The sequence below is a fragment of the Elaeis guineensis genome, chromosome 4 (genome assembly GCF_000442705.2).
Source record: "Elaeis guineensis isolate ETL-2024a chromosome 4, EG11, whole genome shotgun sequence".
Taxonomy (NCBI): Eukaryota; Viridiplantae; Streptophyta; class Magnoliopsida; order Arecales; family Arecaceae; genus Elaeis; species Elaeis guineensis.
The window spans coordinates 138,363,309-138,380,890 of NC_025996.2; the positions used below are offsets into that span (position 1 = coordinate 138,363,309).

The 17,582-nt window shown below is 37.8% G+C and overlaps 1 protein-coding gene across 1 annotated transcript; it reads right to left on the reverse strand.

Annotated features, from left to right (window-relative positions):
- Positions 1-14,527: 14,527 nt before the first annotated feature.
- LOC105042590 (subtilisin-like protease) lies at positions 14,528-17,253 on the reverse strand. Its single transcript, XM_010919879.4, has one exon. The coding sequence runs from the start codon at positions 17,120-17,122 to the stop codon at positions 14,849-14,851; it is 2,274 nt and encodes a 757-aa protein (XP_010918181.1). The 5' UTR covers positions 17,123-17,253; the 3' UTR covers positions 14,528-14,848.
- Positions 17,254-17,582: the final 329 nt, after the last annotated feature.

Consider the following 17,582-nt stretch of genomic DNA (forward strand, 5'->3'; position numbering starts at 1 on the left):
ATCCTAAGAGAGCCGGCTTAGATATGGAACAGAGAATGGATTTCGCTGGCATGTGCAGTGGCATGACAGTTGAGCCGGCTCAAGGTTTGATCGAATCGGCTCGAGCTGGGAACAGAACGGTGCGTGGATTCTATTTTCAGCTAGGATTGGATTTGATCCTAGGAGTCTTGAGGCTTTATTTGGGAGGTCTTAAGGGGATTAACTCAAGGGCTTAGGTTGGGATTAAGTCCAAGGGTTGAGAGCATGTGAGACATAGATGAGACATGATTTGGTGAGTGCTTTCATATATTGGGTTGAGCCAAGGAAAGTTTTTGGTCGGGCCTAATGGCTGTGGATTTTACATAACGAAAAGAGTGGAATAAAGATCTTTTCTCCCTAACTTTCTCTCCCTTTCTAGTTCCAACGCCAAACCCTAGCATCCTTCTCTCTTCTTTGTTGCTTGCTGGAGTAACATGCAGATTCTATGTGAGGTGTTTATGATCAGGTACGGGTGGATCGTACTGGAGTTTCTGCAATAGAATGTACACCTCCTAACATAAGAGATCAACATGTGGGTCAAGTGTCTGGATCAATTAGCATCAATGACATGTTAGATAATTTATATGAAGAGGCACATGCTACCCAACGTGTGTGGAAATAATTTTGTACCCGACGAAAATACTCATGATAAGTCTCCTGACAGTATGGATTATACAAATGATGGATACTTTGAAAAACTCATGAGAGATGTGAAGGAGCCCTTATATCCAAATTGTAAGAAGTTCTCGAAGCTTGAGTACTTGATAAAACTTTTTCACGATAAAATCATATTTGGTTAGAGTCAAAGTTCCTTTGAATATATATTGAACTTAATCAACGAAGCATTACTGGAAGCTGAAAAACTTCCAAATTTATATTCAGAGGCAAAAAAGTATATGCATGAACTTGGACTGGGTTATACATTGATACATGCATGCAAGAAGGATTATACATTATTTTATAAAGAGCATCAATATTTAAATTATTGTCCAGAATGTGGTGAGTCAAGGTGTGCTGAAGATTTTGGTAGGGGTAAGAAGTAGCCTCATAAGGTTTTGAGATACTTTTCATTAATACTAAGACTTTAGAGACTTTATCAGTCATCGAGGATCGTTGAGGCGATGAAATGGCATCATGAGATGAGGATTTCTGAGGATAATATTATTAGTTATCCAACTGACTCCATAGTTTGAAAGAAATTTGACAAACAGCCTCCTCATTTTACTAGTGACCCATGCAACATTCGTCTTGACCTAGCATCTGATGGTTTCAATCTATTTGAAACTATAAGGAATGCTTATAGTATGTTGTCGATTATGCTAATGCTGTATAATGTTGTATCATGAAAATATATGAAAGTGTCATTTATATTTTTATCATTGCTTATTCTTAGACCTATAGCTCCCGATAATGAGATAAATATTTATCTGTGATCCTTAATCGATGAATTGAAGAAACATTGGGAGACTACTGTTGTAACATACGATTTAGATAGTAAAAGAATTTTTCGATTGTATGCGATGATAATATAGACAATTAATGATTTTCTGACATATGGCAACCTATTTGGATGGAGCATAAAGGGATATTTGGCATGTCCAATTTGCAACAATGATAGGTGCTCTGTTAGATTGAAGTATGAAATAAAAATTATCTATATGTGTCATTATCGATTTTTATCATCTAATCATTCTTGGAGGATCTGTCAGAACCGATGCTTCAATGGGAAGTCAGAGAAGTGTGAACCACCTTGTGTGATGAGCGAAGATGACATATTAGCACAACTAGAGGCTATTGGCAGTGTTAAATTTCGTAAATATTTTAGAAGTTACAAACAAAAGTGTACAGAATCAGAGTTAAACTAGATGAAGCAGAGCATATTTGTTGAATTATCTTATTAGCAACATCTTCTACATTGTTATAACTTAGATGTTATGCACATTGAGAAGAACATTTATAATAATGTTATTGGTGTTGGAAAAAGCAAATATTAAATATATTTGAAGAAATCCAAAGGTCATTTTGTAAACTTAATTGAAGTGGAAAAAACCAAGAGTCACATGGAAAAACCAAAAGTCACATGGAAAAGCCAAGAGTCACATGGAAAATCCAAGAGTCACATGGGAAGTCTAAATGATAAATTTATTAGGGGAGTCAAAAGGTCATTTCTTATACCTATAAATAGGTGGTTGTTGTAGAATTGACGGTGTGGTGAAGTGGTATCCAGAATAGAAAAAAAAGGAGAAGGGTTTGTGAGAAAAAGTTGTATTCTCCATTGTTTTATATAGTTTCTCATACTATTGTTGTATGTTCCACCACCATTACATATTCTATCAAAGTGGTATCAGAGCTCGGAGGTTGGAAATATGTCCAACAGCATGCAATTCCCCATTCCACGACTCACCACCATCAATTATGAGAATTGGAGCATCCAAATGAAGGCATTGCTAGGCTCTCAAGATATTTGGGAGGTTGTTGAAAAGGGATATGAAGAACCCCAAGATGACCGCGCACAAACGGCGGCACAAAGAACGGCGCTTGTCGATCAAAGAAAAAAAGACAAGAAGGCTCTTTATTTCATCTATCAAGGGCTAGATGAAGCCGGATTCGAGAAGGTTGCTTGTGCCACCAACTCAAAACAAGCTTGGGAGATCCTTGAGAACGCTCATAAGGGCGTTGAGAAAGTGAAGAAGGTGCGCCTCCAAATGTTGAGAGGCGAGTTCGAGACTTTGAAGATGAAGGAAGGAGAATCCATCTCGGATTACTTCACAAAGGTTCTTTCTAATGTAAACCAAATGAAAAGAAATGGTGAGAATGTAGAGGACAAGCGTGTGGTGGAGAAGATCCTAAGATCCTTGGATCAGAAGTTTGACTATGTTGTAGCTGCAATTGAAGAGTCCAAAGATGTGGACACTATGACAGTTGATGAACTCATGGGTTCTCTACAAGTCCATGAGCAAAGGATCTTGATGCAGAAAGAAGAATCCTTGGAGCAAGCCTTGAAGTGCAAGCTCACCATCAATGAGAAGAAGGATGGCCCAACTAGTAAAAGCAGTCAAATAAATCGCGGTCATAGTTATACCCGCGGATACGGTCATGGACGAGGCCGTGGACGAGGACGAGGTTCCTTTGGACATGGCAGAGGAAGAGGAGGCACAGGAGTCTTACCTAATGAAGAAAGCACACAAGGTCCCTCTGGCGGAAGAAGGCAACGAGGTTTCTCAAGAGGAGGACGAAGGTATGACAAAAGTAAAATTAAATGTTATACTTGTGGTAAATATGGTCATTACTCCTCAGAATGTTACCATAATGAGAATAACCAAGTGCATGAGAAGGTCAACTATGCAAAGAAGGAGGAAGGAGAAGATGGTATCTTGCTACTAGCAGAGAAGGGAGAAGAAGGTTCCAATGAAAATATTTGGTACTTGGATACCGGTGCAAGCAATCATATGTGCGGGTACAAACACATGTTCAAAGAGTTAGATGAGACAGTGGAAGGCAATGTTTCTTTCGGTGATACCTCAAAAGTTCAAGTGAAGGGGATAGGTAAAATCCTAATTCAACTCAAGAATGGTTCTCAACAGTTCATTTCTAATGTTTACTATGTGCCTAATATGAAAACAAATATCTTAAGTCTTGGTCAATTATTAGAAAAAGAATTTGATGTTGTTATGGAAGGTAGATATCTTTACTTAAGAAAACATGATCAGCTAATTGCAAAAGTACCTATGACCAAGAACCGAATGTTTATATTGAACATCAAGTATGTTATGACAAAGTGCTTGAGTGCATGCATGAAGGATGACACATGGCTATGGCACTTGAGGTTCGGGCATGTGAACTTTGGTTCCTTGAAACTCTTATCTTCGAAGGCAATGGTGAAAGGATTACCTCTCATTGAGGATACCCCTGAAGGAATATGTGAAGGATGTATTATTGGAAAACACTCAAGAGCTAGCTTTCCAAAAGAGTCATTTCATCAAGCCCGAAGGCCTTTGCAACTCATCCATACAGATATTTGTGGTCCCATCACACCGGCCTCATTTGGAGGTCGTCATTATTTTCTAACATTTATTGATGATTTTAGCAGAAAAACTTGGGTGTATCTCTTGAAGGAGAAACGTGAGGCCCTGGAGATATTCAAAAGGTTCAAAGCTCTTGTGGAGAACCAAATCGGGTGCAAAATCAAAGCTTTGAGATCAGATCGAGGAGGAGAGTTCACCTCGAAGGCATTTGAGGAGTTCTGCAAATCTCAAGGTATTTGGAGGACTTTGACTGCACCATACTCACCCCAGCAAAACGGCATAGCAGAAAGGAAGAATCGGACCATTCTTGACATGGTGAGAAGCATGTTGAAGACGAAAGAAATGCCAAAAGAGTTTTGGGCGGAAGCTGTGAATTGTGCGGTATACATTCTCAACCGCTGCCCAACAAAGAATCTTGAAGGAAGGACCCCTCAAGAAGCATGGAATGGATATAGGCCAGATGTATCTCATCTGAGAGTATTTGGTTGCATTGCCTATGCACACATCCCAGATCAAAGGAGAAGCAAGCTTGATGACAAGAGTTATCCTTGCATCTTTATAGGATATGATCAGAGATCCAAGGCATACAAACTTTATGATCCAAAGGCGAAGAAGATCCTCATAAGCCGTGATGTGAAATTCAATGAAGAAGAAATCTGGAATTGGGGCACCAACATGATAGAGGTGCAAGAAGAAGAAGAAGAAGTGAAGGCTCAAGTTGAAGATCCCATATCACCTTCATCACCTAGCACGAGATCTCCATCTTCAAATGAAGAATCCAGAAAGACAAGAAGCATTCAAGATCTCTATGAGGTGACGAGTCCCCTTAATCTCATTTGTTTATATGCTAATGAGGATGTAATCTCTTTTGAAGAAGCAGTGAAGAATGAAAACTGGAGGATGGCCATGAATGAAGAGATGAAGGCAATCCAGAAGAATAACACATGGAAACTTATTACTCTTCCAGAAGGTCATGAACCCATTGGAGTGAAATGGGTATATAAGGTAAAGAAGAATGCAGAAGGAAAAGTGGAGAAATATAAGGCTCGATTAGTAGCTAAAGGCTACAAGCAGCAAGCCAGAATTGACTACGAGGAGGTATTTGCTCCCGTAGCACGCATGGAGACCATTCGTCTGGTGATTTCTTTGGCTGCACAGAGTAATTGGAACATCTACCAGTTAGATGTGAAGTCGGCATTTCTAAATGGCTTTCTAGAAGAAGAAGTATATGTTGAACAACCCAAAGGGTATGTGAAGAAGGGACATGAAGAGAAGGTTTTAAAGCTAAGGAAGGCACTTTATGGTTTAAAACAAGCTCCAAGAGCATGGAACTCAAGAATTGATGGCTACTTCAAAGCAAATGGCTTCAAGCAATGTCCCTATGAGCATGCTGTGTATGTAAAGGAGAAAAATTCTAACATTCTACTTGTGTGTTTGTATGTGGATGATCTTATTTTTACAGGTAATAATCTACAAATGTTTGAGGAGTTCAAGCATGCCATGATGAAGGAGTTTGAGATGACAGACATGGGGTTAATGACATATTTTCTGGGTTTGGAGGTCAAACAATATCAAAAAGGAATTTTCTTATCTCAAGAAGGTTATGCCAAAGAAATCTTGAAGAAATTCAAGATGAAAGATTGTAACCCTATAAGCACCCCCGTTGATTGTGGAGCAAAGCTGTCAAAAGAAGATGAAGGAGAGATTGTGGACCCTACTCTCTTTAGAAGCTTGGTAGGATGTCTGAGGTACATGACATGTACTAGGCCGGATATTCTATATGCAGTCGGCCTAGTCAGCAGATTCATGGAGGAGCCCAAATTAATGCACTGGAAGGCAGCAAAGAGAATTCTTCGTTATATCCAAGGTACTATTACTGATGGACTATTTTATTCTCATCATAGTAACTTTGAACTTGTGGGCTATTCGGATAGTGATTGGGCTGGAGACATGGATGATCGGAAGAGTACTTCCGGATTTGTATTTTCTATGGGAGATGCAGCTTTTTCATGGATGTCAAAGAAGCAACCTATTGTTACTCTTTCTACATGTGAAGCCGAATATGTTGCTGCATCCGCATGTGTAACACATGCTATATGGCTAAGAAGCTTGTTGAAGGAAGTTCATTTTGAGCAAAAGGAACCTACCAAGATAAGCATTGACAGCAAGTCGGCTATTGCACTAGGAAAGAACCCGGTGTATCATCAAAGAAGCAAGCATATTGATGTGCGTTTTCATTCAATCCGGGAACATGTGAAGAACAAAGAAGTAGAGCTACTGTATGTGAAGACACAAGATCAAGTTGCCGACATATTCACTAAACCATTAGGAGCAGAGCTCTTCACCAAGTTTAAAAGTTCTCTTGGCATGATGAAGAAAGAACAATTAAGTTTAAGGGGGGGTGTTGGAAAAAGCAAATATTAAATATATTTGAAGAAATCCAAAGGTCATTTTGTAAACTTAATTGAAGTGGGAAAAACCAAGAGTCACATGGAAAAACCAAAAGTCACATGGAAAAGCCAAGAGTCACATGGAAAATCCAAGAGTCACATGGGAAGTCTAAATGATAAATTTATTAGGGGAGTCAAAAGGTCATTTCTTATACCTATAAATAGGTGGTTGTTGTAGAATTGACGGTGTGGTGAAGTGGTATCCAGAATAGAAAAAAAAGGAGAAGGGTTTGTGAGAAAAAGTTGTATTCTCCATTGTTTTATATAGTTTCTCATACTATTGTTGTATGTTCCACCACCATTACATATTCTATCAATTGGGACACTGCTTAACATTAAAAAAAAATAAAGAATAATCCAAATTCTCGGCTAGACCTAAAAAGAATGAGATTACGGCATGAGTAGCACTTGGTGCCCCGTGATGGTCAGAATTTTCTAATGCTAAACATTGCATGAAAATGAGAAAAAAAGTTTTTGTGAGTGGTTAAAAGTCATAAAGTTTCTTGATGATTTTGCCTCCAACATCAAGATGCGTGAACTTAAAAAATGACAATATCTAAGGTATGAAGAGTTATGACTCTCATGTTATGATGCAGTATCTTATATCCGTTGTAATGCATGGCTTCTTTACTCTCGAGGTACAGCATGCACTGATTAAATTGGATTTTTTTTTGAGAATTATATTGTCGGAAACTCTCAGTTCATATACTTAAGAAGTTTCAATCAAACATTGCCCTAAATTTGTGTAAGTTGAAAAAATTTTTTCTGTCGTCATTTTTTGATATTATGGTATACTTGACGGTTCACCTTTCAAGAGAGGCTTTACTTATCAGGCTAGTTCAGTATCGATGGATGTATCCTGTTGAGCGATAATAATATTATAAATAATTAATTTTTTTATTTAATTTATAACCACTATAATTCTAATTACAAGTAATTTTATTTATTTTCATCGTTTTGTATGTGTAGATTCTTGTATAAGTTGAAACAATATGTGCGAAATAAGGCACGTTCAGGAGGATCAATTGTAGAAGCATATGTCTCCTTAGAGTATCTTATATTCTGTTCGATGTACCTCGATGATATAGAACATGATTCAATCGTGAAGAGCGCAATGCAGATGGGGAGTGGGCCAATATCGAACCTACATTATCTATTTTCAATGTTAATGTTAGTCCCATTAGTGGAAAAAAGTGCAAATATATGAAAATAGAAGAGCATGACCAGGTGCATTTCTATATGCTAAATAATTATCAAAAAATCTATTATTTCATGGAGTAAGTACTTTTATATAATCAACATCATATACTTATTATAAGGTAAAGAAACTAATAAGCATGTATTTATTGTAGAGAGCATAAAGATATATTATTATGATAAAATAATAGAGATATCGAGGGACGATATCGAAGGAAGTTCGCAACTTGGTTCAGACAATGTGTAAGTACTATAGCAGTTTTATTCAACTTCTAACTACATGTAATGTATCAAGATGATTTATCATAAATTATACGTATGTTCTCGTAGATGATGTTAATATATCATAATAAAGAAGATGGTGCAACGGAGGAACTATATGATTTGGCATGCCATATCAATCCTAAGATTTCATGTTATAGCTCATGTATTGTTGGTGGCATAAGATTTCATACAAAGAATCTTGATATGCAGAGGCAGATCCAAAATAGTGGAACTCTGATGTTGCAAATCGATGGAGACAATAAGATTGAATATTATGGTACCCTAACGGATATTATACAATTAAAATATGAGTCAAAATAATTTATTTACTTATTTAAATACCAATGGTGGGATATCAACAATAATAGGATTGGTATTTATAAAGATGCATACTTCACAAGTGTCAATTTTATGAGAACATAGTACCAATCTGATCTTTTCATACTCGCTAGTCAGGCAAAGCAGGTAATATATCTAAAGGACACGAGATATAAGAATGAATGGTATATTGTACAAAGAATTGCACTAAGAGATGTTTACGATCTATATGTTGGTTCTGAGATAGAACAGTTGAGGATTTTTTTTAGAAAGAACAAAATGCAGATAACTTAGGACAGTATAGTGCAAAAATTGAAAGCACATCTCCTCTGATGAGGGATGATATACAATCTGATAATATTGATGTTAGTGAATTAAATCTGAATATGTCAGAAGATGATGATGATAGTGATGATGACTTCACAAATGATGACGAGGAAGATTATACGTTGGTGAATTATGATGATGAAGATGTTGATAATCCTCCTGATGAAGATACAGACATTGAAAACTAATATATAATTTTTTAAAAATATTCATATATTTTACATTTCATATATCATTTAGTATCGATGTAATTTTATCTATATTATATTATTTTTAATATATTGTTTGATACAAACATGCCACCAAATGGACGATCTCGTAGGAGGAACCCACACTGAGATGTCAGTGCCTCTTCGTCTCAGCAATAGCCTCCCGAGGTGGGCACATCATCTCCTATCATGATAGGTTGATTTTATATATTACTATTTTATGTATTTAATTTATTTTAATTTTTTTATTATGTATAAATAATCGATTTTAAGCTTTTGTTTTATTGTAGCTGACACTATGATTAAGCGGGCTCGTGGAGCTACCAAAAATAAGAAGTTGAAGGAGTGGAAGAGGGTGCATCTCGGGCAGAGGATGAAGGTTAATGTCATCCCACCAGGCTACATCATACCACTTTAGTGTCATGTCAGGGATCCATATGTGTGTGAGGTTGGCATTATTGTCTGGACATATGCTCCCTTGGTGATGTTCGACTGGTGAAAAGTTACGAAGCCGCAGAAGTAGATCCTCCTCGATCATTTACAAGTAACTAAGTATAAATTATATTATATTTTCAAATACATATCCTCCTTTTATTTTTTTATATTTAATTTGATAATTACTTAACTTTTATTTTGTAAATTTTATATGTTATTTGTGCAGTACGACTTTGATATCAAGAAGATTGATACCTTATGCGTGCAGGAGGCTATCCTTAAGCATATGGGGAGGTTGCTTAAGGGATTCAAATATGAGCTCTATAGCCATTGGAAGGAGGCCTCCAATGCACGTGGGGTGGCGGTAGCATGTGAGACACCCCACAAGAATGTTTCACGTCTTGACTGGGATCTCTTATGCAACAAGTATGAAGACTCTGCATATAAGGTATAACAATTATATATAATAAAAATATAAATTATTGAATTGATGTGGTATTGTAATATGTTAACTCATATGATGAATGCATTTGCTTGTTAGGCCTTGTGTGCGAAGAATACAGAAAATGGATCATGGCTGACAGCTGCGCATTACGGCGGATCAAAGGCATTTGCGTAGCACCAGTATGAGCTGGTAAATACTCTTATATTTCTAATATTTTTTTTTTAGAATATGTGTGTGTGTGCGCCTGTGTACTTACATTCATAAATTTTAGATAAATGTCGAGATAGAACGGCTGTCGGGGTGGATAGAAATCTATCAGAAAACTTATTGCCGGTCGATGGGGGAGTGGTTTCTTGGGATCAAGGAGAGGCATGTAAGTATGAATTGATTAAATTCTATATTTCAATTTATTATGAAGTTTAAAGTTTTGAGTATATATATATATATTTATTTAATTAAAAATAAATAATATATATACGATCCCAGCCCACCCCTGAGGGCTTCACCCATCCATAGATGATGATATTTGTGATGAGGTGCTTGATAGGAGATCCAATTATATTAAGGGGTTGGGATATATGATTGTGGCCCTTAGCTCCTCTAGAGCATCATATATTTCTAGTGATGCTCATCTGCTTGAGATGCAGAGGAGATATGAGGAGGAGATGCGTCGAGCTGAGGAGCGTCGTAGATCTCAGGAGGACATAGTGGCCCTACAGCGTACCAATGCTCAGCTTATATCCCAACTTGAAATATTTGGGATAAAGCTGGATGAGTTATACTATTGCATGGCTTCCTCGCCAACCCTAAACATCTTTGCTGACGCCTATGATGATGACTCTGATGATGATGATGATGATGGGTGTCCTCTTGTATTATTTTTAATCTATATGTTGTCATTACTTAGTAAATAATTAGTTTGCTAACTTAATCTTTTATATTTTTTGATCTATTGTAGATTTGTGATATGGCTTGGCATGACAGTATACTCTAAATTTACTTGGAGTTTAATTTTGTATGGATATATATTTATATTTTTACATAAATAGTTGTTTATATTATCTATGTAAATAGTAATTTACATGATATTTTATGCGGTTGCATATATATATATATATATATATATATATATATATATATATATATATATATACATACATACATACATACATACATACACTTATTTTGCTATATGTGTGGTTGTGAAAGTTAATATTCTCAATGTATTAGAATGTTTGAGAGTATATATATAGATTGTGTCATTGTTAAAATGAGATGAATTTGATTATGGATTTATGATCATCGAATTGTGTGAATGAAGAAGATGATCTTGTAAGTGTATATTGTATACACATATTTGTTTGTCTATACAGGTTTGCAAGAAAAATTATAAAAAAATTGATAATTTTATAAAAATAATCAAATTATTTTTTTAAAAAATAACTATTAGCAATGTAAAACAAGCATCGATAAATGTTTAATTACTGATGCTTATCTAGATACGTTGGTAATGACTTCTTTTACCAATGCAAATTTTATGTCGGTAAAGGTGGCACGCCCTATGATGATGCAAATTTTGCATCAGTAAAAGAATTATTATCGATGCTTATAGAAAAGCGTAGATAAATTATCCATTTTACGGACTCTTATTTTGTATCGCTAAATATTACATTGACCGATGGTAAGAATTAAGCATCGACAAAGATAATTAACGACCCCACTTTTTTCGACACTTATTTGCTGATGCAAATTGAGTTGGTAGTTGTCTTTATCGACACCTTTAAATATTTAGCTATATTTTTTTTTATATTGCCAATTGTCCTTTTTCTTGTAGTGTCATCATTGCAAACACCTCTATAATAGGCAGTATGTATATAGTAGACAATATCAATATTACGCAATATTGATCTTGACATCCTTACATTAGGTAATATTAGTATAAGATAATTGGTACTTTGGAAAAGCCCCATAACCGAAGGCAGCAACCACAGGGTGAGGTAGTATTAAACATATTAAGGATGAAAGCAATCCAAATATAACATAAAGCAATCTAAATATAGTACAGAAGGGGTTGCCAATAAGTTAAACATAGCACAGAATGGGCTGCCAAAAAGTTAAATCCAAATACATCATCAGGCTACCAAAAAGTTAAATCCAAATACATCGTTAAGTTATAGAGTACTTTGAGTAAAAGTCTGCAAAGAAGGCATCCAATATTACAAGGCATACAAAATAAGTTAAAGATGTCTAGCCACAAGCCCAAGTAGAAAGCCTACAACAAAGGCAACTACAATCAGAAACAAGGTCTCATCATGTGTACACATATTCATGGGGCTGCCAATAAGGTTTTTGTTCTTTTTAAACTTATTGTCATCATATTGTTCGAGAGAAGAATTATTGGAAGCTCGTAGATAGCTATTAAATACAGCAATGACCTCCTCTTTAGTTAGAAACTTCTTGTATAAGGCATGTTTATACCCGAAGACTTTCTATTGACACTCAGTCCAGGAGTCATAAATCTCTTGTGTACATCCCTCGAAAACTATTTAGAATCTTTTCGAAGACATCAATATAACTCGCTGAATGCCTCCTCAATTTTCTATATTTATGTGCAATCAATATCAAACATATTATACATAATAACATAAACTATGCTATAATTAGTATACACATGAACTTCATTATATGGCCCCAATGAAATGTACTCCATTGGTTATGAGCAATCCATAGCCTATTAGCTATCGAATTATGGAGTTCTTCACCTCTACGGGTTTCATTGTCCCCTACAATCAAATAGGCGTTGACGTCGTCCCGGTCCGGATCTATAGACAAAGGTGCTAATGACATGTTGAAATATTTGTCATTGACTTGATTGTATCTTATGAAGTTGTGAATGATACAACAAGCCATAACAATACGCTTCTACACCTTAAAGGAGTGTGGGATGGGAGTTCTCAAAATATTAAACCGCTTCTTTAGAATACCAAAGGCCTTTTCCGTATAATTCTGTAATTGCGCATGTTGATGATTATATAGATTCTGAGAATTAGAATATTGCCATTCCTGAGGATTGTTGAAGCTACTTAGGTGGTACCTGTTGCCTCGATAAGGGACAAAAAACTTGTCCATATTAGCATATTCTGTGTCAATAAGGTAATATTTTCCTGTACCCCATCATGCAATGTGAAAAATTTTTGAAAATCAATAAAATATTGAAACTCTAAAGTTGAAAGAATATGGATACCTTCCGGCACATTGACAGAATATGCTCCATCATGAAATTGGTATTCTAGAATTAGGGAGGATTGATCGAAATTGTTAAACCAAGATGGCCCATCACCATTTTTTCATTTGTTTGATGGAATAAGATGGAATAAGCCCTTATTCCACTTGAAATTACCCAACCAAATTAACACTACCTTAGAGACATATGACAGTTTAAGAAGGTGATCTCGAGTTTGCATATTACTCACGTATTCTAAGAGGATAATTAATTAGCTGATTGGTTGGCAAACAAGGACAATGATTCTGAGGATATGGAGTTTCTTGATACATAAATATTCTTTCTTGAAAGTTATCGATGCTAGTGTTTGTTGACGTAACGGGGGATATCTCTTTAAGTTCTAAGTTTTGGAGTCTCTCCCCCTTTAAATACACCAAAAACCTTATGCCACACCGTAATACAGAATCCTTGCAAAATAATTGCATAATTATTAATTATTCAACTATTTATTTCAAATTGGCCTATATTGAGAAGTAACAAGGAAAAATTGCATCCATCATATAATCTGTGTCAGATTTTGGTTGTAGAAGGTGTTTGGTTTTGTCAAATATTAATACGTATTCATGGGTTGACATTGAATAGCGTATAGTTCAGTTCAATTTTGAATATTGTGCCGGCAAGACACATTGAACACGGATCATTGCTTGTTTCAAAAATAAAATGAAGCAAAATAAAGTAAAGAACTTGAGTAGTCATCACATAGGCATCAATAACAAACATATCAGCTAATGAAGTGTAAATGAGATGAAAGTGCTAATTATTTGAAATTATTTTACCGCATTTTAATACTCTTGTTATATGTATGGCTAGGTTCATCTCCCTCATCTTTTGCCGAAGAAAACAGCAAATTGGAGTTTCAATCTCAATGTACATATTTTTTAATCTATGCTTGACATCAGCACATGTATCATACAGCATGCTGGCCTATATTTCAATCCCAACTATCTTGTATAAGGTAGTGGATACATGCTGGTCTATATAAGATAATGGATACATGCTGGTCTATAAGATTATGGATACATAGTATAATGTATTCACCATCTTATATGTATTTTATATGGTTCAATGATGGCCTTCATGCAATACATAAATGGCATCTGATTTATACTTTTTCAGTTTAATAGTTGTAGCCCACCAATCTTGCAAAAGTAACATGACATTCGGCAATTGTGGGCCTACTTATTTTTAAAAAAAATTATCTATAGGTTTCTAGATGAATCCGAAATTATTTTTAAGTCCCTAAACTTATCAAATTGAATAAAAAGTCTTTAAAATGCTAAGGAGTTATTTCTGTATAATCAAAGTACATATCTGTATAACCTGAATATGAACATGCATAATCAGATATTGAAACTGGGTAATCTGCGTAATCTGAAAATAAATTCATGTAATTTGAATATAAATCTGTGCTACCTAAGCATAGATCTGTGTAATCAATCCGTGTAAACGGCAGGGATCTAAAAATACCTTCTTAGCATTTCAAAAATTTTTATTCAACTTAAAAAATTAAAAAATTTAAAAATAATTTCGAATTCATCGAGAAACCTATAAATATATATTTTTTAATTTTTATCTCAATTACTTGGAACCCCTACACCCTGCAATCAATATCACAAAAAAATTTCCAACCAAATTTCGCGGGCTTATTCATTATCCGACACATATATCGATCGCATGGAAGAATACGAAGAACAAATAGTGTTTTAGGTACCTTGTCATGTAGTTGAGGGACACCTGCATACGAAGTTAAGAACCATGCATTTAGCCGCACTTGCGTGGGTCTGGAGGTGACCCAGGCCTATATTTTTGCGTAGATCCAAAGGTCATATCTTTTATACCATGTATTACAGGCAAGATAACAGCTTCATTTGGGGTTTTCACACAACGGCTATCACTATTGGACTTCCAACCGTTGTACTGTTATCAGATGAAATCCACATCAAATATCCTTGAAAATATTTGCCACCGCTTATGCCGCTACTGCTGAATGTAACGTTGTACTGGAGCCTCTCGTTAGCCTTCGTAAACGAGAGCACCATCGGCTTCACGTCCACCTTCACCCCTTTCGACGACGTCCGGCTTTGCACAGTGTAGGTGGAGCTCGCCGCTCCAACATTCGTCACCGTCCGTGTCACCTCCACCATATAGTTGTTGGTGGCATTCAAGAACACCATGAACGAAGGGTAGTTTAGATCTTTGCCAGCCATGCTCCCAACATTGGAACACCTGACTGCACGGCGAGCGATGATACTCACCTGCCGATCGGTGTACCGCAGACCGCAGAGGTATGCTAAATAATCGTCGGGCTTGATATCATAAACGAGACCAGGATCGGAGGCTTTCAACACGTTCACATGGCCGGCCCCAATTCCGAAGAAGTCGGCAGGGTTCGATGTCTCGTCCGTGATCGGATTGCCGTCGTTGGCAGTCAAGTCGGCCGTCGTCATGATTGCCGACTTGATCGCCGCCGGCGACCAGTCTGGGTGCATGCTCTTCAGCAGGGCTGCAATGCCACTGAGGTGTGGGGTGGCCATGGAGGTGCCGGAGATTATGTTGAATCTGGCTCTGGTGCCGGAGGCTCCGACCTCGAAGGGCCATGCAGCTAAAACGTTCACCCCAGGACCGATGACGTCCGGCTTCAGGATGTTAGGGTCGGCCTGACTCGGTCCTCTTGAAGAAAAGTAAGCAACAGCCGGAGCCGGTTTTGTTCCAATCACTGTACCCTTGAAGGTGATGGATGCGTTGGGAGCGGAAGCTGAATTGATGTATGCTTTGATCCTCTGTCCATCGGAGTAGCTAACGTGAGATGTTGGAAGTACATGGGTATAGCTGAAGGTGGTGAAGCCTTCCACCATTAGATTGGCAACGATCATCCCGAGCCCTCCGGCATTCTTCACAATTTCACCCTTGGACACGTCATCGATCCAGCCGTCATCACAGACAACTATCTTTCCCCGTACATCGATGTCGTCTAAAGAGGAATTGTCGCAGAAACCAGCCTGACGGCCTCCGAGGATGCCAGGATAGATCAAAGGCAGCGGGGTGGAGCTGAAGTTGTTAGGCTCGTAAGCAGATTCTCCATTAATTTCATCGTTATCTCCGAGTGTCACTGTTGTCTGAATCAACCGATCCATGGTGCTTGCACCGACTGTGAGGATCCATGGCGCCTCGTTCGACAGCGTGCCGTGCTCCGGCCCGTCATTTCCGGCCGCGCAGCTCACAAGGATGCCCTTCTGGATTGCCCCAAAAGCACCAATAGCAATACTGTCTCGGTCGAAAGCAGTGGATGGTCCACCGATGGACAACGACATCAGATCGACTCCATCCTCCACCGCGGCATCCATCCCCGCTAGTATGTCGGACTCGGCGCAACTACCATCTCCCGTACACACCTTATAGATGGCAAGGTGAGCGTAGGGCGCCACTCCAGAAGCTGTGCCTTTGGCCAGACCGTTCACGCTAGCATTGTTTACGAACATGCCAGCTGCAGTGGAGGCCGTGTGCGTGCCATGTCCATTGGTGTCGTTCGTCGATCCTCGCAGTTTCCTTCTATCTGTGGGGGTCTGCATGGCGTTGGATCCTGTAAGAAATTCCCTTGCACCGATGAGCTTGTTGTTGCAGTTGGAGGCATTGAACTTGCAGTAGCCCTCCCATTTTGCAGGAGGAGAAGGCATTCCTTCATCACTGAACGAAGCATGGTTGGATGCAATTCCAGTATCTAGCACTCCAATTATCACACCTCTGCCATAATTGGAATCCTTCCAGAGGCCCGGTGCATCTCGGTGGAGGCCTAAGAAGCTAGGGGTGTGCGTAGTTTGGAGTGGCAATATCCGGTCAAGATAAGCATCTGTGAACCCGGATTTGTTCTTCATATGTGAAAGCTCTTCCTCTGTAAGTCTAGCAGCAAACCCACTGATCACACTGCTATAGGAATAAATCATCCGAGACTCGCGCAAGCCCGCTGTTTCGGCGGACAAGAAGGACCTGTACCATTTCTCCCTATCTTTGAAGGAAAAGAGCGTAGCAGCACCTGGAGGCTGTTGCACATGCACTATATATGTCTGTAGGCTGCCAGAGTTGCTCTCTTGGCTGATAGCTGGACAGAGAAGATTAGAAAGGAAGAGAATGAACAGCGAGAAAGAGAAGGCCATTTTAGGGATCAGCAAGATCAGCTTGGATCTTTGAAACAATGGCAGTGGATGGAGGTAAAGGAATCCAAGTTTGGCTCAACTAGCTTGTTATCTTAATTAATTACGCTCTTGCATAGTCTCCTACCACTATCGTATAAATAATGATCGAGCAAAGATATATAGAAATGGAAGAAGAATTTATATACGCCTTCAACGACTCCATTGCCATTTGGTTGCCTTATAAGCTACCATCAGCACATAAAATATGAGAGCCAACTGTCAAATTTAAACTATACAAGCATTTTGTGTCCTTCTCACAGCTGTCAGGCTAGTCTTGTTGCACTGGAATTCAAAAGGTTGATAAGTTATACATCGAAAAAAGTTTTGATGAAGTCTCCACCAAAAAGGGTTGATGAAGTATGGCAAAGATGCTTGATTGAGTATTACATGAATGTGAAATACGTGTTGAGGTCATGAGAGC

Excerpts from the sequence above, each read along its gene's own strand:
- LOC105042590 (XM_010919879.4), bottom strand. The coding sequence starts at position 17,122 with ATGGCCTTCTCTTTCTCGCTGTTCATTCTCTTCCTTTCTAATCTTCTC.